Source organism: Chlamydotis macqueenii, chromosome 1 (assembly GCF_036417535.1).
Source record: "Chlamydotis macqueenii isolate bChlMac1 chromosome 1, bChlMac1.mat, whole genome shotgun sequence".
In the NCBI taxonomy this organism is placed as follows: domain Eukaryota; kingdom Metazoa; phylum Chordata; class Aves; order Otidiformes; family Otididae; genus Chlamydotis; species Chlamydotis macqueenii.
The window spans coordinates 51905563-51932157 of record NC_141556.1 but is presented as its reverse complement, the minus strand read 5'-3'; the positions used below and the strand labels follow the sequence as shown (position 1 = coordinate 51932157).

The following is a 26595-nucleotide window of genomic DNA, read 5'->3' as shown; positions in this document are numbered from 1 at the left end:
AAAGGAACACATATTTCCTTTCACCATGAGTTCTAGTCTGAGTATTTACCTGGTGGTTTTAACCTCTCTCCTAGAAACATTCTTTGCAAATTCCATAGCTTGTAATTGTAAGAATTTGGAAAATTACTAAGATATTTAATAATGAAGTTAATAAACAGCAGGAATAGCTTACTAACAGAGTAAATGTATCATTACTTGACATCTTCACATTTAAATTGAGTTTAATCTGGTTTATAACAACAGCATTCATATGAGTTAATTAATATTTTTTGACTTGGAGACTGTTTACATAAACAGCAGAAAGAAACAAATCTCTTATTCATTGGAATTATTGAGATAAAATATATGACCCTTGACTGTATTCATGTTCAGAGTGGTTGACCAGTGTGGTCTGTTGTGCCCTCAGAAATGAATTTGTGATAGCAAAACCCCCAAATTAGTTCGAAGTCCACTCTCAGAGGACATATTAGGGCTTCAGTAATGTCCATGCTTTAGCCTTTATCCATAGAACAGAAATTATAATGAAATATTTATAGAATAGAATGAAAAACTGGGACATTATTTTTCTTTCTGTAATGTACCTCAGCCCTGTCACAGAGTAACCATGTTTCGGTATAATAGTTACTCCATCAGCGTAACCTTTTTGTCCCTCTCTGCTAATCTGGCAATCATTTTTCCAATAATGGCAATGATTGTCTATATCCCATTTATCCTGACATCAACTTGTGAATGCTGTTCTAAGAAGCAAGATATTTATCCTACAGCTACCATCTGTTCCCCGAAGAACCTTAGCATTAGGAGGTGTCCCTAGAAGAAAGTCTAGAATTAGAAATCTTTTCATTTCTCAAACTTGAAGACTGTCACCATATGCTTTGGAAGCTGGGGAAAAGAGATTCTCTGGGAATAGCCTGCAGGTGGGAGTTGGCAGCTTTCAATTCCTTTTAATGTGCACTACAGGAGGCATTTGGGCTGAGTTTGCAGCTGGTTTCTAGGGCAGCGTAGCACTGAACTCCCAAGGGCCTCTATGGGTTTGGTACCTTCCACAGGCAGAGATCAGCATGAACAGCCTCCAAGACAGCAGAGGCAGGCTGCCAGGCCCCTGCATGGAAGCTGTTCTTCAGTTTACCAAGAGCTAATGATGGCTCAAGAGCTGTAGGTTGGCTAGCTGCGCTCTGTAATAACGGGACAATGGTGGAAGGTGCTGGCAATCTGTCTTGGGGAAAAAAAACAGAATAGTGTACACCAGACCCAAATATAAATCTCTAAAATGCTTAATGACTCAGATAAAATTAACTAGAAAGAAAAATTATATTCAGAAATTGCTGTGCTTATTAGCTGAATTGTATTCGGTAATTGATTTCATCCTACCTTTGCATCCTTCACAAGTAAGAGCATTGTAGTGATACCCAGAGGCTTTGTCACCGCAGACCACACAGAGCTCTTCTCCTTTCACTCTTCCCGTGGAGTGACCTAGTCTAGGCTTTTTGACTGCAGGGATGTCCATTATCTCTGTCTCCCTTGTGAAAAAGGTCTCTGAGGGTATTCTCCGGAGCTCGTACATCCCAGGGGAATACCATTCCTCATGCTGTGGAGGGTAGAAGCCTAGGTTGGAGTAATAAGGTGGCGATGAAATCTGAGGCTGAACTTGGGGAAATGGCACACTGTTGTACTGTGTGTAAGGTGACACATCTGCCTCTTGCACTGGAGAACTCATTGGCTCTGAAAGGACACCTGGAAAATAATAATGCAAAACCAGTTTCTATTACTATCATGAAACTGGAGTTATCAGAGAAGTTTCCACTTCCAGACATCCATCTCAAAAACATTGCATAATCATAAAGATTGCATTATCTGAGCTCACATTTGCTGTGGTCCTAGTCCTATGCAAATACATTGCAAGATATTTTAAAAGTAACTTGGCCATTTTCAGCCACTCCTTTACTATTGGTGGAAAGGTCTGGCACTGGCACTTCTGTAAAAAATTATCGAAAGACACCATGCAGCTAATCTTACGAATGTTCAGTTTACAAGAAAGAGCAATCCACACCATAGAGAAACCAGCAACCCAAATTAGCTCTCACAGTAGAATAAAAGAAATCTAAACAAAAGTAAAAAATCCTATGGCATTGGTGGAAGTTAGGTGAAGACTCAAACATCATGTTAGTTTCTATTGAATTCTGAATGAATACGTCATGAAAGGGAAAAACTGCACTGTGGAAAGACAGCAAGAGTGAGGCTTAATTAGAAGACTAAGAACATTAAATAAACCTTCAAGAAGAGCCTGAAAGGGGAACATGAGGTTACCATGGAGGAACAGGGAAGATATTCCTAAAATAAGTGATAAAATGTGACCTTCTCGCCATCCAGCCTCCAGTGGCCACCCAGCCAGCCTCTGCAGCCTGGTCCTCAGCCCCTACAAGCCTGTGCCACTGAGTGCAGTTGTGCAGTTCTTATATTAAGCACCTCTGTAAGCCAGCGCTATTCCCCTCTGAGCCAACAACAAACCTGGCAATGGTACAAGGAACTGCAACCTTTCCTGTCAGGATCGACATAGTATCTGGATGCTACCTTAACTTTGCCCATTATTAGCAGGTTTAAAAATACTTAAGTGAGACTTAAGTCTCACTTTTTTTCTGTTCTACAACAACATCTAGCATTCCCTGAATGGTGTAATTAAAATCAAGCCCATGTCAAACAGCTGAAAAGAGTAATTTAAAAGTTATTTGCAAACTAATTCATATTTTCTGTTGGAGAAAGCTACATCTTGCTGTTTCATGAAAACATTGACACAATTCCTTCATTAGTTCCAAGAGCAGAATCTGATAAAAATAGTGCAAATTTCCAGGAAGATGTTGAGTCCCACTTTTATTGAAGTCAACAGCAGTATTTATGAGGAAATCATAGATTAATGTTCATTGGTAGCTATTACTTAACAGTGCTTCAGAAGCACTCCAAAAACATTTTTGCTGACATCAGATCAGTTCCCTGGAAATTCTCCTTCACTTCTGAGAAATCAGAAACAATGAAGAAATGCTAACAGTTTAGAAGAGGGAACATCTGTAATGACAACAACAATGAAAATGTATAGCAGGGAATTCTTCCCTCTCCTTTGTCTTCTCACTTCAATTAGTGCCAGAAACTGACCTTTTCATTTCACCTACTTTTTTCACTTCCAAGGTCTCACCCTCTTGCTGTGCAGCCTTCTGCCCTTCCTACTTTACTGTGCTGCAGAAGCCGGACAAGGGTTTGGGATTTGTGGGATTGCTGTATTGTCCACAGCACATCTTTGGCAATAGCAAATGTTGAGATCTCAATTCAAAAATAAGCAGCAAGATGTGTGTCTGGAAAAGTGTGACACAAAACCAAATTAGAATAATGGTGCCACTTATTATTAATGATTCGTTTAATTATGGTTGCATTTTGTTGCTCCAGAAGAGGCCAGGGCCCCGAGTACTACACTAGCAGAAGCAGAAGGCACTCCTCAAACCCAAGTTTATGCCCTTTAAATAAACAGCATAGACACAGGGAGACCTGAGATAAAATACAGGCATTTGGGGACTCTGTGGAAAAGCCTGGGGGTGAAGTTATAGCTTCATGCATTGAATGCAAATGGTCACTGATAAATGCCAGCTGCACAGTGACAAAACACATAAAGAGTGAGGACAGCAATGATTTGATGCTGGCCTTTATTGTTCAAGTATAGGTTTAATGAATGGATGGTCTTTCTGTAAATATATTTACCATTTGCTGAGTAATGCTGCTCATTAAGACTGGTCAAAGTACTTCAGGTACAAAAACTGGTGTTAATTGTGAGATACACAATCATACAAATCATTCAGTCTCTCTTTGGAAATGAATCTGTTCACCGTGGAGGCCTCAGTTGTCATTTGCTAGTTAGTAATTACTTAGTTGATTGAGTTTGATAAAGGAAAGTGGGAAAATCCCAAAATGAAAAGGTAGAACCTGTTGATTTTTAACTTTATGCGATCCAGAGGAAATTCCACAAAAGCTCTATGCCAGCCTCCTGAACTGTTTAGGCCTCTGAAAGAGCAAGAAGAGAAGGCAGCACTCCTTCCACAACAACAACAAAAAAATCTCAGGGCTTGTTAAAAAACTCAAGACTGCTGAAGAACTGCAGCACATCCCAAGACAATATTGGGTGTTTAAATAAACCACTGTAGATCACTTGGGTTACAGATATGTCTAGAAAAATCTTCACAATCTTTAATTCTACTCTGCTTCTGGAGGAAACAAAAAAAATCTGAGTCTTAGTGTATGAAGTTAAATATGAGGGAAAATACCCAAGAAGCCTGTATCTCCTCCGTTTTCCTTCTGTGTCAGGCACATAGTGAAACAATTCAGCTGAACTGAGTCCATGCTCAGAGTAATGGAATAGAAAAGGAAGAACAGGCAGGGTCAAGAGAGACTGAGGGAACATAGTCTTGTTTCATGTAAAATAGGTTTACGTACAGGTTTACTTCAGGTAAGTGCTGGAATACTAGTTATGGAGACCAAACTGATTTTTAAAGCTAATTAGGTTATAACTATGCAAGTAAAGGTGGGGTTGTTTGGGTTTTTCTGTTTGTTTGGGTTTTTTTGGTTGGTTTTTTTTTTTTTTTTTGGGTAGATCTGTTTGAAAGGCTTGGTGAGTATCTGTATTTCATCCTTAGAAATCAGACAACTTGGGCTGACTCAGTGAGGCACCATTCTCTACCCAGAGCAGATCAAAGAGTGTTGTCAATTTTTTTTTTCCACAAAATTGTCAATGAGTCTAGAATTAAACATTGCAATGAAGTCTCCTCCAAAGTGTTAGTGATCTAAAATAATTCCTAAAAATAATTGTTTAAAACTGTGCAGGTGTTCCATACAGATGATTTCAAAATGAAACTGTTTCATTTTTTTAGTTGAAATGTCCATTTACTCTGAAATATTATCTTAAAAACTGAAACAAATAATGAGGGTGAAATAGAAATTAGATGACTTGAAGTTATTGGGATGAAGTATTTCTCTGGCCTGATCCAAAAACCGTGGTCTGAGCTGTGTGCTCCAGCCGTCTGCATGCACAAGGCTTCCAACAAAAGCTGAAGGGGTTCTGCTTTCAGAGACATATAGTGCACTGCTCTGTCCTGTGTGACATTTGAAAACCACACTGATTTTTGGAATTAAGCTTTGCAAAGTACGTGCGAGTCTAGACCAAATAGTTTCTTATCGCAAAAGAAAGCTAATCTTATCTTGCCTACTGGATTGTACATATGCTTTTATCCAGATATATATTAGTAGAAGTCTGAGATGGGCTGGTGCCATGCCACTGTAAAGCATGAGCCAACCCACTGAAATCCCTGGAGCTGCAGTAGTATAAGCAGTGAAAGTGAAATCAGAAACGACTTCACTGGAATACAGTGGTATTTTATGTTTGTGTGGTCTTAACTATTTTGAAACATTCATCTGGTTTTCCTTCTGGAAGCATACCTTTTACATTTTTAAAGAAAGATTACTTAAGCACATACAACTATGATGTTACTGACTTTTAGATTATGTTTTGCAAATGAATATTTGTCAATGAAAAATGTTTTACAGAAAACGGGAAAGCTTTCTAATATCAAGGTGCAATCCTCACATGCACGTGGTCATCATTTTATAAATATTTTTCCACAATATCACTTGCAATGGAAACTTATCAGAGAGTTTTGCTTTTGTTCCTTTAAATTTTACACAGAATATTTTACGTAAGACTTGAAAAAATATATGACTTAGGCTTAACCACTTGTAGAAATGAAAGGGAATTTTCCTTGAAGGAACTGAAGAAAATGTTTTCCGTTTCCCAAATTATACTGAGATTATGTGCAGATTGAAGGTGGTTTTATTCAGAATATTACAGAAATTACAGTGAGGTCACGTTTTACTGTAGAAGTTATTGTTCCACTAATATAAAGCTAACTGAAGAGAAAAACATTCTAAGCAGGTTTAAAATATGAACCTCAAGTTCTCCATAGGATATGGAAGGAACTTAAAGAAATAAGAATAAGATTCAGAATTAAGTAATTTGGAAACCATACCATAACCATTAATGAAATCCTGATTTAATTCCAAACAAATTTTTTTCAGATCTTTAAAGATCACTTGGTTTAAACAATCTTCTAGCATTCTAAGGTTTCAAGGAAAAATGTAAGAATAGATGGCAAACTCATCCAAGTGAGAACATGACACTATCCTACCTTAGGCTGTCTTCAATCTGACCATTTCTTGAAGAAAAATACTCTCCTTAAGGTGCCCAGTCCTCCTTTTCCTCTCTTTTTCTTTTTTTTTTCCACTAAAGACTACATATGAATAAAACTTCTTAGTTCTACTTTGTCTGTATCCTGTTGATTTCTTTACTGTGAGAACTTTCTTTAAGATTAGCAAAGGAGTGACACAGGCCAGAGGTTATATAGTTTACTCATTAACTTCATTACAGAGAAACTTGTTTGTAAATGTTTGAAACAACGTCTGTTCCCAGTATGGATTTACCTGGATAAAATTTGGTTACCATTCAAGGGGATGCCTCCAAGTAGCCTAGCCATTGTAATTTTGTACCTCTTGTGATTTATTTACCACAAATTTTTATCAATACATATTTAGTAATGTCAGGTGATTCTGTGCAATAGATTAACCACTTCAATATCACAAGCAGCTTGTTTTAGCTGACTGGATTAACAGATTTCTTTTTTAAAAGCAGAAATGTTGTATTGTCAAAAAAAGGCCAAAGTGCTCAGGTCATAATGGACACATCTGTAAGATAAGATAAAAGAGTGCCAGAGCGATGTCCTTGCCCCAAGGCCAAATGTCAAGGTCGACATGTTGGAGGGAAGGGATCCCATCCAGAGGGACCTTAACAGGCTTGAGAGGTGGGCCTGTGCAAACCTTATGAAGTTCAACCAGGCCAAGTGCAAGGTCCTGCACCTGGGTCGGGGCAATCCCAAGGACAAATACAAGCTGGAAAGAGAATGGATTGAGAGCAGCCCTGAGCAGAAGGACTTGGGGGGTGTTAACTGATTAGAAGCTCAACATGAGTCGACAATGTGCACTTGCAGTCCAGAAAACCAACCTCATCCTGGGCTGCATAAAAAAAAGTATGGCCAGCAAGTCGGGGGTGGGGATTCTGTCCCTCTACTCTGCTCTGGTGAGACCCCACTTGAAGTACTGTGTCCAGCTCTGGAGCCCCCAACATAAGAAGGACATAGATATGTTGGAGCGAGTCCAGAGGAGGGCCATGAAGATGATCAGAGGGCTGGAGCACCTCTCCTATGAGGACAGGCTGAGAGAGCTAGGGCTGTTCAGCCTGGAGAAGAGAAGGCTAGAAGGCTCCAGGGACACCTTAATAGCAGCCTTCAAGTACCTAAAGGGAACCTACAAGAAGGTGCAGAGGAATTTTTGACAAGGGCATGTGGTGGTAGGACAAGGAATAATGGCTTTAAATTGGAAGACAGTAGATTTAGATTAGATATAAGGAAAAAATTTGTTGCTATGAGAGTGGTATCTGTGGATGGGACATTGAGCAACCTGGTCTAGTGGCAGGTGTCCCTGCCCATGTCAGGGGGGTTGGAATTAGATGATCTTTAAGGTCCCTTCTAACCCGAACCATTCTATGATTCTTATCTGTGTGAGATAAATAACTTTCTCTAGAGTGGCCAGGATGCATCTGCTCTACATGGTCTAATGTTGCTAATCTTACTCTTCTGGGCCCAAGTAGTCTCCCTGTGGCTCTCAGATATTATTGTTTAATATATGTAACTTCAGTTCAAAGCATCTGTAATGTTGTGAGTGCTGTGTTGAATGCCACTGCAGCACTACTGGAATAACATGAAGTCAGAAAATTGTGTGGTATGCCTTGTTTGATGGCAGCTAAGGTATGAAGGTACAAACTCCACTGAGATGGTGTTAGAGGACAATGCAGCGTAAAAGGACCCAAACCTACTGCACTCTTGCCCATGCTGCCTTTTTTGGGAACAGTCCCTGGAGTAAGCCCATGTGTTAAAGACACCTACTAAAGCAATCCAAAACACATCCCCAGAGGAAGATAAGAGTTGAGTAGTGTCAAGATGAACAGTCAAGGTTGCTGTGCCTCTTTCAGTCTTCAGTCTCTTTCATTTAGCACCGTGGATGAGCCCACTAAGACCCAATGTCAGATTTGTGACCAGAAGTACGTCTGAGGATCACACCCGAAAGTAAATAGGTGGGGAACCAAGCCCCAGACTGCAATATTCCCCTTATTTTATGAAACAGTTTCCTTTCCAAGCTAAGATACACAAATGACTTGCAAAAAAGCAAGCATCACATAACTGCATTTTGGTTTTGCCTTGCTCTGTGGTGCAACCTTCACCCTCGAGCGCCATTCATCTGTATTCCTTCTCATTATTTTTTTTTCTCGGATTGCCACTCTGTTTGGTTTGGCTCTCTTCATAATTATTATACATACACAATTTTCTGTTTTAATTTGTGTTGGTTTGTTTCCTTTGGGTTTGGAGGTCTGTTACAGGCCTAATTATCTTCTCTGCAGTGATGAAGCCAGATGTTGCATCATCTGCCAGGTGGTGCTAAAGACAAGTAGTTATTTAACATATCTTATGATCTTGAAGCTCTTTAATCAGTTTGGACACTTGCTCTTACTACAATTTTTTTTTAAAAACCCAGCATAACCAGAACAAATACAAATTTATCTAAAATGAGTCAGCCTTTTAAGCTCATCTTATGCACTGTTCTATGGCTACAAAAAATTTTCAGTGCCATTTTGTTATTCTTACATTGTCAAATATTTAAGACAAGTTTAGCTGTATTGCTTTCTTTTCCTCTTTGTTACATGTCTTTTTTTTTTTGTTTGTTTATTCTCCTTTGTGCATTTCAATACAGCTTTTAAGAGTGCTCATTCATCCCAAAAACTTCTTTCTCAGCTAGAGACATGTACAATGAGGGTGGCATTTCTTGTCTTCTTATGTTTTGATGTCACATTACAAGAAAACATTGTCAGCCATCAAAAAAATACTTAAAATAGGTCTTTATTCAAATTAAATCTATAACAGTACTGACTTATCTTTCCAGGTTCTTAGAAATAATTCTGACAGCTGAAGTTTTGCACATATTAATAATGCCTGTATAAGTTGCTTTCACAGAAAATAGAATGAGGCTATTACTTTAAAGGCTTGCTACTTGATTGTCATATAAATGACAGTTTGAGTCAAATGCTATATATATATATATATGTCATCATAGGATGTCATCAAATACCTTTTTGCAACAGTCTTGCTGTCCCAGCTGAGTTGCCAAGAGCAAGGCTTGTCAGCTTCAGCACATTGCTCTGCTAATGCACCTCAATGTCTTCTAGGTCATTGCTTGCGTTCAGTCAGTTTGGAGCAAACCGCAGGAGCTTAGATCTACCATGGTAGAAGTATCCACAGAGTAAATTCATGGCTCTAAAGTGAACTACAGAGCTCCCAAAGGTTTTAAAGGAGACCAGGATTTCAGTCCTAGATTACAGGGGTTCAAAGACGCAGACTTCTAGGTGTGTCACTTTCTCTTAGTTCAGGATATGAAATTGGACCTGTCTTCACATAGCTCACCCTGTTCAATCCAATGGGGCTTGTGAAGTAAAAACAGGGTTTGACTAAGGAAGAGAACTCTTTTAACAGGACAGCTCCCATGGAGAACCATGCACCTCCTGGATTTCTTGTCATCAAAAGTCCCTTTCCCTCACTGGGAAAACCAGAGCTGCAAGGAAGAAAAAGTTGATCTTGCATGCAGATGCTGTGGAGGATGTATAATTTTATCTGGCTTTGACCACTTCTTAAAAAATATATTTTCTGTAAAGAGGTCTAGGATGTTTCTAGATCATCTGAGTAGTGAGGTAGGAAAACAGATGCAGTTTTCCAGGAAGACAGGATGGAAGGGAAGGACCCTCACTTCTACTTGGTTAAAGATCCTTCCTCATTTTTATTTTGAGTCCCTTTTTCCAGGTACTCATAACTACAGAAATGAAAAACTACAGTTAAAACACAGTAACTGCAAAGATATAAAGAGATATTGTACCTTGTATATGTAATGTTAAAATAATAACATACAATTTCCAACTATGGAAAGGTAGAAAACCTTTTTTTTTTCCTTTAAGCTCTTCTGAAACCTGCTGCAACTAGAAATCTTGAGGGTTAGTACTTAGAAGTGCCCTGCAATTACCATGGTGATGAGGCTCACAGCACAAGCAGCTCATGATTGACTACATTTCTGGACCTGGTGCTAATGTTTGGAGATGCACTTACGTTTGTTTTTGAAGGTCTAAGAACACTCTCCCCATAGACTGAGTGAAACGTAATGAAAAGATAATATACTTCCAAGGTTTTTTTTTTACAGAATATGAGTATGTGTCTTGGAAAAAGGAGACTGGTTTGTATAAAGGCTGATAGATATAAGCCCGTAATTTCTCACTTGTATTATATCAGAGCTGTAATACGTGAGAAGTTGTGGGAGAAATATATATTCTAAGGGTCATTTAAAAGAAAAGCTTTCTTCCTGTTTCCTTGGGTTCACAAGTCTATACCTACCAAACTGAATGTAAAAAAAAAAAAAAAAAAAAAGCAAGTAGTTTACAAATATAAAATTGAAAGGCAAAACCATTTCCTACAAGCATTTTGAAGAGATGGAGTTATATTTTCAGAATTAATAACTTTGTGCATTCAGTTGCATATTATTTCTGATTTTTTTTTTTCCAGCTATAAAAGCAAAAGACTCCAAATTTGTAAAGAATTTACTTCTGAAACTTGAGTGATATCCGTAAAACAGGACCCAGTGGCCATACAAAAGAGAAGTCAGCTTAAGTAAAACACAGCAGGAGTGCTAAGTCTCCTTCCTAATGGGACTCCTGATTCATTAATACATTATTTCTTTCTGTTACAGAAATGTCAGTTTGAATTAAATCTCCCTTGTGCTGAGCTCTGAACACCTGTAAAGGCAGACACAATCCCCCTTCTGAAGACCTCAAAATTTCTGAGTAAGATTTCAGTGTGGAGAGAAAGTATTTTACATTAACATACTTTCTTGTATTTTGAAGCTACCTGATCATTACTCTTTAAAAATAATGAAATAATTAGTGAAAAAGTAGACATGAGGAGAAATCTTCTTGACAAAATCTGAAGTAGTTCAGTTATGCAGGACTTTTAAAGGGATGACTGGATGTAAAATTTGGCACCTTAGATTTGAACATCATCCTACTCTTTGTGTATCATGGCCTGACATTGGAATTAACAGGTAGCAAATAAGTGTTTTAGCTATTTATATATACCTTTTTAACAATCGTAAAAACATTTCTCCCACCAAAACCCAACACATTTAGGGAAAAAAAAAACCAATAAGTAATGCAATGGGGTTTTCTTATCATTAGTAATAGTGCTTTAGTTCAGCTGTACAGAGCCAGGACACTGGAACTGGTCTGATTTGGAAAGATGCTCCCGACTTCTAAGAGCTCTGCAGCAGGAGTGGCTCCAAGTGTCTGTACCTCCATGCTTGAGCCACTATTCTTGTTTCAGATAGATGAATCTGAAATGTTTTCAATTTTTCCAGCACTCAAAAAGATAGAATTCTGGTTTTATTTGGACTGGCAACTTCTGAAACATTACAGTTTTCTGAGGGAGTTTGTATTGTGTTTGAAGCCCTGAATGTATCATGTTACTCAACAAAGTTCCCCCTCTGCTGCCATAATAAAGGGTAAAAAATGTATTATTCTCTCTTTTTTTTTTTTCTTAGCAGTACAGAAGATAGCTTCCACATGCTTATAAAATATTGACCAAGAATTCTTGATTTGTTAACAAACCCATGCTTAGCCTTGAAAGATTCAGTGGAACTGGAGCAAGGAGAATTTTTCAGCCTGTATTATAAATTTTCTTGTGCATTGAAGTTAATAGCATAAGTTTTTAATGGTCTCAGTAAGACAATGGTTTTAATTCAGGTGAAATTATTTTCATAAATTTGCATAATATGGCAATGCAAGTATATTGCAGTATAATTTTATTACAAATTAACTGAAAATTTATCTGCTCAGCTTGATTTAAATGACTCACATGAAGATAACTTTCAGCCTACATACAAAGGTCTGTCTTTGCTGAATGGTTTCAAGTATTAGAACAGTGTTATAAAAACAACCTACAAGCTCTGCTATGAGCAGTGATGAGAGCAATAGTGTGCAGGATTACATTAATACCACAGATCCATTATTTGTTATTGCTTCCATAGGTACTGAAGATTCAAGAAGGTCGGCACATGTCAACCACACATCTTTGACTTGAGGTTTCAGTGCATTTTCTTTTAGGTTTCTGAGTAAAGAATATCTTGCTATTTTAACCTAATTTGGTGACTTACCAAACAAATGAGGACCTTCAGCAAGAGAAAATCCATCAGCAGTGGCTAGCTGGTGATGTCCTATTAAATTCATTTCAGATCCCATTTATTCTTCAGTGCAGCAGGAATATGCTCATTAAGAAAGAGGTTGAAAGGAGACTCTGAAAGATACAAAGCAAAAAGAATTTTTAAAACAAGATAAATAATTTTTGTGTACTTATTGTAAGGCAGGATTCAGAAGGTTGTATCAATATTTACTGTAACAAACATCGCCTTGAAGTTACAATTCAGCTTTTAAATAAAATGCTACATATAGTTTGTTTGGTTTTTCCTTGCTGTAGTATATTTTATTTGCCATTCTTCTGCTGTTCATTTAAAACTAATGGCAGTTTACGCTCAATCTCATTCAAATATTCACAGATTGAAGCTTTGGCCTGACCTGCTGAAGGCATGTTGCAGGGAATACCTTCCCTTCCAGGGAATACCAGTTGTTTGCATTATTTTTTGATCACCCTTTCATCATTGCATTGTTTTCACTTAGTGAAAAAGTGTAAGTTATGGGTAGGTCAGAATCACCAAGCCAGGAAACTTGAGTTTGATTTCCAGTGACTGGCTCTTTATCTTGCCTTCAGCAATTACTGTCTGAACAAGATAAATGGTGGCAAAAACAGAAAGCAAAGCTTTGGTCTAATTACCAGGCTAGCCCACCCACTCCCTTTGGGGTCTCAAGCAGCCATGCAACTCTCTTGTTTGGGGAGGCTGGGAGATGCTTGTGCCTGCTCGCTAGCGTACTTTCCTAGCAGGTCAGATGGAGCAGCTTTCATCTCCTGAGGCTGACAGTGGCACTGTACCCAAGTCTTCTCCTTCCTGCTCCAACCCCTAGGCTGTTGAATAAGTGGCAAGAGGTCTACCATTGCCTCCTGCTCGAGCAGCACCACATCCAGGAGAAGGCCATGCAAGAGGCGCCCTTGCCCCTGTCTGGCTCCCGTGGGTGGGATGTGGCAACTCAAGATGCATTTGGGGTAGGAACATCAGCAACAGGAGAACATACAGCTCCAACAAGGAGATATCTAAGGGTTTATTCAGACACCAAGAGGATTCTGCATAAAGTTGACAGAAATCTGTTTTGCTTTGGTTTATATTCTTAATTATTCTTAATTATTTATTCAATGTTATTGCTGTGGGATTGTCCCTGGGACTGTGTTTTCACTCACTGAAGGTGTTTGAGAGTTACAGCCCAGTCTGCTTCCCAGTGAGGGCTCAGTGTGTTTCTTGAGCAGAAGTGAAGTCATCTGACAAAAACATGAATGCAGCAGGAGGCCCCAGTGCTGAGCAGACTGGGAAGCAGCTTCTGAGAGCAGCAAGCACACTGTTTAATTATATTCAGACTCGTCCGTAAGGATTCATTAAGTTCTTTCTTAACATAAACAAGGGCCCTCTAATTAGACAGATGCATTTTAAACGTCTGCCAACAGATAATTTAAACAGTTTACTTAGGAATGTCAAAATCTACTTGTATCACAGACCAGATAGGGTTCTTGTGGCAAATAACATGTAAACATACAGTCTCAAATCTAGCACAGAAACACAGTTTTGCAACAGCAAAAAACTCCACATATCTTGGGATGAGGGTTGGTAACCTGCCCAGCCACCTCAGTAGGCCCACGTCTACTTCCAACCGTTTTACTGCCTCGCCACCACGTTTGCTGGGAAAGGTATCTGCTGCACTCAAAAGGTGAGGCTGCCCACATGGCTCCAAAGGTCTTACAATTCCTGGCAGCCACTTTTCTCATGAGCTACCCATGACAGACCCTTGGGAGGGGGTTCCTCTTACAGCCCATTACCAGAGTTCTGCCATGGGAGAAGACAGCAGCGCAGCCAGGACTCTTATAATGGTCAGTAAGAGAAATGTCAAAGTGAGGGCTCCTGAATGGTTCTCTGTATTTTCTTGTTGAAGACGAGAGGAGAGAGGCTGTCTCCACCCTCTCCTCATGTGCAAGCCCTTCAATAGCTTTCTTACAGCCCGAAGGCATGCAATCCTTGCCCTTCCTTGCAGGATTAGCTCTCCCTGCAGCCAGACTTGAAGATTACATTCCATCACCACTACTGCTTCCCATGTTTCCTCCACACACCCTACCTGAGGAACTAAAACTACAACAACTAACATGTTGACATTGAGATTGTGAATTTCTATATGTTTATATGGAGCCTAGAACGTATAATCTTAGGAAATTTTGCATGTTATATCAGAATATTTTAAAGATAGTCCCAAGAAGACATCCATTCCAAAGTATTTTGGTATACAATCAGACTTTCAATACATAGCTTCTCAGCTTGTAAGATACATGTCCTGCATCTATCTAGTCTGTGCTGCAAATAGGGAGAAAGCAAGCAATCTGTATTTTTAAATCTAATACAGTGTTTCTGCTTTTACAGTCTCTGAACAGTATATAAACTTCTTTCTTGTTCCTTGGAGGCTATTCCGTTTAACGTTATTAGATAACGTCACTCTTTAACCTCAAGATAGACTTCTTAGAATCTATTATTCTTTAAATACACACCAAACACCCCCATGGTGCTATTAATGCTGTCTTGTTTATATTAATAAACTTGAGAATATATATGTCACAACCTGTCAGTATGCTAGGATGTTACAGGTTTTGTAGCTCTACCCCTCCCATCACATTAATTTTGATCTGGATGGATTCAGTTTGAATCAAACATTCATGATGATTTTACAGTTCCCACCTTTTTTAAATACTTCATTTTCTTTAATTTATTCAGCTGATGTAGACCATTTACTGAATTTCATGGAAGAAATTAATCCTATCTTCTGGGAATTTTTGCAAGGCACAAGACATAATCGCCATTAAAAAGGCTAGGAAAATATTTTCCATTACCTGTAGCTTTGCTACTGTAAATTTTCCTGAACACTAAACCGTTCGTTAAATACTTATTGACAGGTTGCCTTGATTTGCCCCCGAATCCAGCCTGCTATAAGCCATCTGTGGTATATTAGATTCATCCAATTGATTTCACCAGTATTTAAAAGCAGTGGATACTGCTTTCCAGCTTTCAGACCTACACCAGGTAAACAATATAGTGCATTTAGGCACCACTTATTCCACCTTTTGTTCAGTTCTGGGAAATAGTATAGGTCACCATAAATCACTGTCACAAGGCATCACAGACCCAGGGGTGGACTCTGCTTTCACAGAGGCGGTTCCACAATGCACAACCTGTCATTAGCCTCTTCTCAGCCTAATCCTCCTGGGCTGTTGTTGCAGTTAAACTATGGTCCCAGTTGGCTGCAGCTCCCGTACAGAAGCAGCATTGCTCTGGTCAGTGGGATACTCACACCCAGCAGACATACAGAGGCACCCAAATTGCTGGCCACATGGCCAGGTGACAAAGGGGGCCATGTGCAGCACCTGTGCACAGAGCCTCTTGTCAGAAGTATTCCTTCCAAATGCTCTGAAGCATTTTTTGGTCTGGTAACAGAAAGCTATGTCGTCTCAGTTTCCAGAATAAGTTCATCTACAGGAACTGAGATCAGAAACCACTCACTTAATTCAGATTTCTTTATCCACCAAAATCACATAATAGAGGAATGTTTGTTGATGTTCGCAGGCATCTTTGGTACGACTAAACATTCATAGGTATTTCTACCTCATGCTTGCTTCCTTATATGAACCGTATCTTTTAGCTACTGCTGTCAAGATGAGTCTAGACTACCTTGGCCAACTTGACTGATACATCATCCTGAGGTGTAATAAAAAAATGCATCAGATAGGTAAAAGCTGAAATAAAGGCAAAAGGTGCACAGGAAATCAATGTTGCTCTCAAAAATAAAAGCCCCTCAAGAGAACTAAGAGGCATGGGATAAGTTACAAAGCTTTTTTTTTTTTTCCCAAAAACAACTATTTTAGTTAACTTGTTAATAAACCTATTTACTACACCACCTTTTGATATTATTTTCATGGGCCAGAATATACAGCAAAGAAAAACAGAGATAAATATGTATAAAGTAAAATATATGCCCAATTGCTTTAGACTATTTTAATCAATTGCATATTAAGATCTCTGAATTACATAAAATTTTATTACTTGTATCCTTTAGCATATTTCAGAATGAAGGCATGTGTGTGTATTCTATATTTAACTGAGAAAACTAAGATGTATATTATTATATATGTGGCTTGATCTTTCACTGTGTGTATGTGCATGCATGTTTATTCAGCTTTCTTATGGAATATATGTTCATGGAAGTATACAAATATATATGTACACACATATGCATATGAATGTAGGTTTCAAATTTATTGTGGACTCTTATCAGTGGACGACCTCTGACTCTACTGTGGTCAATAGAAAAGCTTCCTCGGCTTCTGTGTAAGCAAAGCCAAGCCTCTTAATGAAATAAAGTTAAAATCAGCTGCGCTCACTGAAATACAAAAGTATCATAACCCAATACTTTCAGGTAAAGTAAAAATACGTTTGATCATCAGGAAAGGTCCATGATAGTCTGATTGCGTTTTACCTTCCGAACAAGAATGACTGAATCTATTCCAATTACTCAGTAAAGGAAGATATACGAAAACACTGGCAAAATTTTTCACAAATATTAGTGAGGTACATTTCCCTCCTTCTGTCCCATAGTATTGTCCTATTCTTTACACATCTGGTTGACAATATCATTAATCTATGGCCCAACGCAAACACTGTTCACATCAATCGGAAGGTTCCAGTCTAGTTCACAGGCTTTTGATCTGGCCTTGTAGCCTTTTTGTAGAATGTTTAATGCAGTGCCTCACTTATTTGAGAGGCTTTTTTATTTGCTTGCTTGTTTGTTATAAAATGTATCAAAGAGACATGAAAGCATTAGGAAGATTTGTGCTCCTTTTTTCTAGCCTTTTGCTGCCAAATCATTTTGGCATGCATGGCACTACAGGCAGCTACACAGCAACTGATGCAGAATACAACATGCAATACAAGCAGATTTGAGAACCAGAGGTAGGACTGGTGTTACTGCTTTTGTTTGAAATTTACTGTTTAGATTTTTTAATATTATGTTTAAAATCAGAGCAGCAAAAAGACAGGACACAGAAAAAAAAAAAAAGAATATTCTTACACCTTAATTCTGGAACAAAAATAAACATCCAAGTCACAAATAGAACTGAAAGTTCTACCAGAAGTCTCGATGGTCTTTCTGTAGGTAGGCAAGTAACTTCAAAGAGTGGGTCCAGCTTCTGACTGTCCTAGGATGACCTGCTGTACACCATTTCTCTGTCTTCCTTTCTCCAGCGTTTTTTTTTTCATGTCTCGCCTGATAAAACTGCAAATTCTCCTTCCTTAACCTATTTTTAAACTCCTATCTACCCTAGTGAGATCCCAATCTACTTTGGGATCTCTAGGTTCTCTGTAACACAAGCGATGGCAATAAAAATAACAAAAGCCAAATGTGTCCCACCACAATTGTAGTTTTCTGAAGATAAATGGCTAGCAGGAACACTCAGAATAAACTGAAATTTTATTAAAAACTGGCAATGGATTCAAATAGTAACCGCTTGACACTTGCTTGTACTAGTTATGTGAAATAAGTGCTAAAGTCCTGGACTTCGGAAGATGCATCTGGAATCTGTACACAAAATTGTCAAACAAAGAAATTACATAAAACAAATACAAGTATTTCCTTTCTGGATTGTCCTCTGTTCTTTCATTAATCACATTTAAAACATTTTCTGTTCCTAAAAGGATAAAAAATTAACAAACCAGTACAATTTTAAAGCTGATGCACATAGTTAACTAGATAGTGTTACTGCAGGAAAGGGTCCATATCAAAGTTATGCTTTCTTTTCCAGTGACACACAGACAGAGAAGTCAGTTTTTTAAAGACAAATTCCAACACCGTCATTATTTTTCATTACCTTAACATTTTTCCCAAGGGGAATTCCTGCTGTTGTGCCAGTTTTGTAGACGAAATTACTTCTCCTTATATTACTCTTCAATAAAATACTAGCTTTAAAAGTCTTTTTATTCTGGTCAAAAATCCATTAACATCCACTAAATAATTCAGGTGAGAAAATTGCTTTTATGCTACACCACAGCAAGAGCTATCAGTTTAAGGAATTATTACTTACTGTCCTTTTCTGGAAGACGGCGGGCAGCAGGATGTAAGACAGTTCTGCGCTCAGTTCAGTATCCTAATGATTCTCACACAGGAACATTTTTGTTTTGGTATTTTATTTTTTTTTTAGGTTTAGCAGAAGCCTGTAGTGATAACACAATGAATCAAAGCTTGGACTCATTGGCTCAGTGCCCTAATGGACAAGGATTACTCATTAACAATTCTTTCTTTGCGAAACTCTCCAAACACAGGCTGTATGAAAACGTGAATCCCCCAGCTTGTCCATCAGCACAGAGACTCGAGATGCTCATTCATACTCTGTCTGGGTGCAAGGGGGATGTTGGTTAAAAAAGTGGGGTGAGAGTACCTTTTTGCTGGTTATAACACTTTTCATGTACATTTTTATGACACTCTCAGCCTCCTTGTCTTTCCCAGCCAAGGAGCCCAGATGTCATTCCAAGACATATACTTGACTTCTAAGTATATCTGTTATTCTTCACACTTTTGAGGGAAATTGAGCATTACATTGAGTACTGAAGCAGCAGAATGGCCTATAAGTTACAGCATCTTAGGGATTTGGGGTCATTAAAGTTCAGTTCCTGGGTCTGTCACATTCACTAACAAACTGCATCATTTTGATTTGGGCTCAACCCATAAAGTTTTAGGTATGAAACTGAAGCCCTTAGCTTTAAACCTAGTATACTCGTGCACCTTTTGTGCACAAAGGGAAGAAATTGGTACCCGTAGATGGCAAATCACATACTGGGTGGGCTGCATGGCATCTGAAAATGCTGATCTCTTGCCACAGACAGAAAGGGAGCCTTGAGCCACTACGTCCCCTGCTTACCCAACAGAGGAGTTTAAAGTAAGGTGGAATTAATCTGTTCTGTTTCAATATCACACTTACATGAGGGTAATAATTCCCTGGTTTGCATTACTAAACATATGCAGTGGGGATGCATTGATGTGGCAGTGGTATTGAGGCAAATTTCAGCCAGAGGGGACAGCTGGCAGCATCACTCATGGTAAATGAGTTCATGTCTGCCACACAGTACATGCTCTCCGTCCTTCTCTACACGCTTGTACTGTCTGATCAAGAGTGAATACACAAACACAGTCTATATCTCCTGCTCCAGAAAAGAGAGGCATTGGGCAGCAAACACAGTCCTCTCTAGGAGAAAGGTGACAGCTACTGGTCTTGAAGTTACCAAGAGTGAAATTCCCTTCTTTCCTCCAGCTTAAAAGAAAAAAATTTAAAGGCTGTATTCCTTCTCAAGCTTCTATCAAGGAAACTGAAACTCTCTATCCTTCCCTTTAAAATGTTATTAATAAAGCGTCTTTCTCATGTATTCTTTCCCTTGCAAATTCTCCTGGTAGCCAGCCAAACACATGTGGTATGACAGGTTTCTGAAGAGATCAACGGGAGAATGATGCCATAAGGCTGATGCTGGACAGTAGCAGTCCCAAGGGGGTACTGTTTTCAGAGTTTTCAGCCTACAGTTCATTCCAGCAGGCACTGGCCATATGATAAGTGCATTTAAGTCCAAGGTTCTCTCAGTCTGCATTTCTGACTTTCTGAAAGCCATGGCTACTGTAAATGATGAGATTTCTCTTTTACAAATTCATATTTAGCAAAATTGACAAAGTACTTTCAAATAAGAGAATTCTTCCAAAACAACCCTACCCACAGGAGACAGGTAGTCTTCACAACTCCAAATATGCCAACATCCCATCTGACACTTTCCAGTAAATTACCACTCCAGTGGTACCTAGGAAACCCAAGCCAAAAAAAAACCTCCTCTCTCTTCAGTCATCCTGAGGCCAGTGGTAGGACTTGCCGCTTACCAGGTGAAGAAGTGGAGGCTGAGCCAAGAAGATCAACAAATGTCCTATTATGTCTCATGGAGCTTTCCATCTCTCGATTATTTATGAAGACCTTAAATCCCTTTTTCAGCTTTCAGCCTCCTGCAGTATTCGTCCTAGATAATTGGTGGCACAGAGCAGTTGCTACTTAGAAGTCTCTGGAGACTAACTTTCAATAAAAGTTCTTCCCCCAAAAGCATTTTCCTCTGTGTGGATTCTGTTTGTCAGACAGTGAAGAGCTCAGCACAAAGGAAGCAGAATTTAATACCCCTGTTCGCTGGCAAATTTGTTGCATTAAAACATTTTGCCTTTCCCTACAGTAATAAAGAGGCAAGTGGTGAAGTGGTGCTTTGTCCACTAATCAATACTTTCAAGGCATTATTAGAAAAGCAAAGAAAGAATACAGATGCTCAAAAGAGGAGATGTTGCCTGTAGCAATGACATGTGGCATTACTAGTTCAAGCCTGGTGTTCATATTTCATTACGGCTGGTGTGCAAATGAAAATTGAACAGAAAGGAATTAGAGCAAATCAAATATATCTTCTGTAGTCTTACAAGAAACCACCTACACAGCATCAAGACAGAGAAAAGGAAGGGAAATGATTAAAACCCAGTTACCTATAAATATAACATCTTTTCTAAAACAGCATTGCATGCTATAATTTTTAAAATTTTAAAAAAATTGACTTCCTAATACTTCTGTAGGCAATACTAACATTACTTCTGTAACTGAGAAATAACATGCATTCTAAACTACATCCATGCCATTATCAATGCAAATACATGTTCAGCTACAAAAATAGATACATATATAACATTCAGAGCTAGAAATCTGTCTCCCTAGAAAATACTGCTTCATAAAAGCCACGCTCTATGAAAGAATTGGAGGTTTCGTCATAGTTCCTGTTTGCTCCTCCTCCTGCTACTCTGCCTTTTCTCCACTGAAATAATTGCCATCTCACACTTGCACTGACAAGTTAGTTCCATGGCTCCAGCCATGGAAAGGCAAGACAAATCCTGGCAACAAAGTAGTTCATCATCAAAAGTGTAGATGGGAAAATCTAGCACAGAGGGAGACAGGAAGAAAGGAGGAAAAGGTAGGTTGGGCATTCATCTTCAACACTTCCTTCTCTTCACACCCCTTTGAACTCACCACTACGCATTAAAAAATATGAAAAAATATTTTAAAAATGAAACACAACTGACCAATACCTTCTTTTTGCACAGAAAATCTTGTCAACAGTTGTACCACCTTCTGCCTACTCACAGCCAGTTGCTTGGAGCCCAAGCAGTGTTGAACAGATGACAACCAGTCACAACTAGTGAGAAACCTTGGGTCTGTGTTTGTTTGATAGGCCAAGGGACACGTGTCTTCACTGAGATCTGCTTGTGCTCAAGAACATCTTTACCCAACGCTGACAACTCCCAGAATGAATGGTACTGCTGACACCTAAGGGCTCATCTGAACCAATCTCTGCCTCAGCACAAGCCATCAGTTAGAGCTTAGAAATCCTTAGTTTCTTAGAAAGATCTGATTTTGTAATCCTGACTTGATTATAAACAGTTGCCACTAAACAGCAGAGTCACCTGCACTTTTTCTTTCATCCCTGCAGCACCCCTTATTTCTTATTGCTACCCAGAGGACACATATCATCTGCACCACTTCAGGTCGTTGTCTGTCTTCTCAGACAGGCCATTTCTTACTCTTAGGCACTCTCAGAAATATCACTACTCACCATTCTAATGAATAAATTAAGCTTTTCCTTTCTTGAAAGATGGCCATAATTATCTCCAGCTTACAATAAATTTTGTCATATGAAGATAATTAAGTAGTCTTAATAGATAAGGCTTCTTCTGTACAGACTAAAAAAATAGGCAAGGAGTGGGGTGCAAAGTTTCAGTGAGTTAAATCTAGTAGCTGTTCATTTTTTTTTTCCTCCTGTGTTTCAAAAGCAGAGGAATAACTCCACTTTTAAGATTATTTCAGCTTATTCAATTAAGTCTTTCATTGACCAGAGCCTCTTCATTATAAGCTGCTCTCTGATCACTTGATTTCTGAACAGGGCAAAATTTGTTCAACACTCCTATATTGTGCCCTGATGTAATCCAATATTTTTTATCACTTATATATTTAAAGTGGAGTGTCATGAAAGGGTAGAATAACCATGGAACAATCTGTCCTAAGAGGAGAATTCCTCCCTGATGGCAAGTAGTTAATGGTTAGCCAACATGCTCTAGCAAGAGCATATATGTTACTAACAAGATACCATGTCAGAGCTGTCCAGGTGCAAGTGGAGAGCTGAGAATACGTGGAATCAGCTACAGTATCAGATACTAAACTTCAGTATGGGGAACTTGGTCCACCTCCCTCTAGCTGGCTTCAATTGAAATTAAAAATGTATTTTTCTATAAATAAGTTCTTGTTATTCCACATTGGATTCTCTCTCTTTCATTATTTTAAATTTTAATTAAGGCACTGATATTACATGATCTTCCCCGCGCCTCGCTAGAGGTTACAAGTTTAAAAGTTTCTAGAGGAATTACAGCTTTAAGTGAAATATGTTGGTACAGTGTTGGCTGATAAGTTCTCCAAGAGGCCTTGGAGTAAATATATAATTTATTCTTTCAATTTTCTCCTCTTGACATTTTGATGTTATACAGTATGATAGCAATTGAGTTCAATAAGGGTTAGCCTTCCTTTGTGTAAATATTTGGAGATAAAAATATTCTAAAATGTTGATCTATTCCAGTAAATGAATGCACTGTCCTTTCATTAATGAGTAGATCTTTTAAGCTAAATGTCAAAGGTGATGAGTGAAGTATTATTTATTAATAAATATTGGGATATTTTTAGATGGGCTTTTGAATTGCTAAAATATTCACACTAAGAAAATTAATTCTGCAAACTTTTAAACCTCTGCTTGTTTCTAATACTATCATAGAATCATAGAATGATTAGGGTTGGAAGGGACCTTTGAAGGTCATCTAGTCCCACCCCCCTGCAAGGAGCAGGGACATCTCCAACTTGATCAGGTTGCTCAGAGCCTCATCCAGCCTGGCCTTGAACGTTTCCAGGGATGGGGCATCCACCACCTTTCTGGGCAACCTGTTCCAGTGTTCTATAACTCGCATCGTAAAAATTTTTTTCCTAATTTCCAATCTAAATCTACCCCCCTCTATTTTAAAACCATTACCCCTCGTCCTATTGCAACAGGCCCTACTAAACAGCCTTTCCCCATCTTTCTTGTAGGCCCCCTTGAGGTACTGGAAGACCGCTATCAGGTCTCCCCAGAGCCTCCTCTTCTCCAGGCTGAACAGCCCCAACTCTCTCAGGCTGCCCTCATAAGAGAGGTGCTCCAGCCCTCTGATCATCTTCGTGGCCCTCCTCTGGAGGTGTTGTCCTCACAAATATGGAGTCAAGTTAGAGGTTTCTGTCCTTTCCCTCAAAGTTTCCTCAAAATTGCATCAAGCTAGTGAGGGACTGTGGCTATAACTCTCTGAATTTACAAGCCTTCCCCGAAAACTGATATTTCCCATGAGCAATGGAGATGATCACACAGAGGACATGCCGTGCTCATACAGAAGACAGCCCTTTCTCAGCTGCTAACCCATGGTGGAATAAATCATCAAGAGCCTGTGGGATCAGTCCTATGTTTCACCAGCCCATTTTAGCCATATTTGTGTTTCTTGAAACTAGTTACCACAAAAGCAAATGAGGAAAGGAAGGTGTTACTGTTAGAGAAATACCAGCTAGGAAGTTCTTTGGAGCAAGGGCTAGACCAAGCTGCCAGCCTTGGTGTTAACTCTTTTGTTAACTAACAGAGGAGTGGGCTCCAGCAGGAATCAGGAGGCCTCCTACCCATCTCTTTTGATATACAGAACTACTGAACAAAAACATCACCAGCCCACACAAACTAGCTGCTGTGTAGTGTGGAGAATGAAGCTCCAGTTTCTGATCTCTTGAATTTGAGTGAAAAATTAAAACAAGACAGCACCAATGATCGACAGCTAGGGAGCTGCTGCTCTGGTTATTGTGAGGACTACGGCTGAGTCTTAGCTGCAGCAAACTTACACATGAATTTTTTTTTGGCTAAAGCATTTGTGTGTGCCTGTGTGTAAGTGTTGCTATTTCTATTCAAAGGAAATAGAATCTGTACATGTGATTAACAAAGAAATTAATGTCACTGACCACTGAGAGGCAAAAATCATGCCCTATTCTTTTTCCAGTGGTCTTTCCCCTGTAATATCTACTGATGACAAATACAATAGTAGAAGATGATGGGAGCGTCAAAGGTACCAAATACTGGATTAATAGTATGATTATTAGATACAACTGATGCTGTTCTAGTGTTATTAAATTGAGGATTTCCAACATGTAATGCAGGCTGCCAGAAAGCCATCTTTATGTAAACACAACAAAAGGGATTCCTTCCTGTATGCATGGAAACATGGAAATTAGCCAGATACTAGCAGATTATTCTGTATTTCAGATTGTGTCTCATTAATGTGCAGCCAAAAAAAAAATACATCCTGCCAAATGAAAGATTGATAGAGGAAAAATGATGCCACTTTAAAAGTTTTTAAAAGCAGAAAATATTTTTCTCCTGGATATATGATATGAACCTGGAAATGTACATAAACCCTGCAACTGCATTCTTTTTTCTCCCCATGCAGTTCATTGCAGATTGGGCCAACAAAGCGTATACCTAGCTCTTACCACTTTCAATTTAGTCCAAAAAAGATAATTCAAAATTAGAAAATGTGAGAGAACTGCTATTTTAATGGTGATAGAACTGCTTTTCAAGTGGGTGATGAACTGTAACCTTGACCTATGCAAGACCTCAATGACACTCCTATAGCATGATACTCCCTATATTAAAAAAATGTTGGCTCTGAAGAAACATCAATTCTTAAATCTTTTAGGAAAATTTGACAAAACATAACCCAGTCAGGTTGTAAAGTTGATATAAAAATGAAGTTTATCAAACATACACCTGTCCTCTGACATTAAAGATTATACAAAAATAAATTGCCTGAGAAAGAGGATAATGAATAAATGTCAAAGACTGTAAATAAACAGTGGACCAGAAAAATCTTAGTACTTCAACTTATTTACAACTCAGAGAACTGTATTTTTTACTTCATACTTTCTAAATCTCTTTTAAAACTAACATAGTTGATAGTCATTCTATCAGTTTAATCATTGACTTGTTGCTTAACCTGTCTTGTTACTTAGGTCTTTTAAAGTCAACAGATAATAATATGAAATAAATAAAACCTTTGTCACTCATTCCTACATCAAGTTTTACGTAACTCTCCTAAATATGAGTTGCAACAGAAACCTTTGAACAGCATGCCAGTAAAATGGACTGTATTGCAAAGAGGCTGATAAAGTCTTGTTTGGAATATTGTCAATTTATTCCAGGAATTTAACTGCAATTAACCAGATACTTTAGGTTTCTTGAATGTAATAAATCTCTGTTCTGTAAATATACTGCTTTTCATTTATTCAAGTGGAAAAGCTTGATCTGTAATGGGCCGGATACAGTAATTCTCTTTTTCGAGATTACTAGTAAAAGTGCGCAGAGACGTGATGATTCCTGTAACAGGAATGTCAGCCAGTAGGCGCTATAATGAAATGAGACCTTGACTGCCTTTACACCTGCCCTTGGATTACTTCAAGGCAATAACTGAGGTATGAAAAAGCACTATTTTCCTGTACCTACCGTTGATCTCTCCACTTAATATCACAATTTAACATATTTTACCAAACTGCTTCCTAGTCCAGAGTTTTAGAAATGGATTAAAAATTTGAGATGCCTTCATTTTTTGCCTTTAGATGGTGGATACTCATGCACTTCCTTCTGGAAAATTAGCTGCTCCCTAGTGCAGCATGGTGGGGGAAATAAAAGGAATTAGAGGTCTGTGTGCAGTTGCTCTGGTCTCATTGGGATCATGGAGTCATGGTGGGACAGCTTCTATTACTGGAGTACTGCCTTGTATGGATATAGGCTCTTTAGGAAGGACAGGCTGGGTCAGCAAGGAGGTAGAATTGCCTTGTACACAAGAGCAGCAAGCATGCAAGAAGCTCTGCGTCAAAATGGAGTTTGAGACAGTTGAGAGTTTACAGGTCAGGATTAGAGGCAGACCAATGAGGATAATGTTGTGGTGAGTGTCTCCTATAGACTGTCTGAAGAGGAAGAAGTAGATGAGACATTCTTCAGACAACTGGAAGAAGTCTCATATGT

At 38.7% G+C, this 26595-nt stretch overlaps 1 protein-coding gene across 2 annotated transcripts in view; it reads right to left on the bottom strand.

The window, feature by feature from the left end:
* NR1H4 (nuclear receptor subfamily 1 group H member 4) overlaps positions 1-18601 on the bottom strand; it is a 41786-nt gene extending 23185 nt beyond the window's left edge. For both annotated transcript variants that reach the window (XM_086750935.1, XM_086750942.1), the window contains exons 1-3: positions 18498-18601; positions 12379-12518; positions 1369-1731 (exon numbers count right to left, since the gene is read on the bottom strand). In XM_086750935.1, the coding sequence (XP_086607061.1) occupies positions 1369-1731; positions 12379-12463 (448 nt within the window). In that variant the 5' untranslated portion in view covers positions 12464-12518; positions 18498-18601. The remainder of the gene's footprint in view (positions 1-1368; positions 1732-12378; positions 12519-18497) is intronic.
* Positions 18602-26595: the final 7994 nt, after the last annotated feature.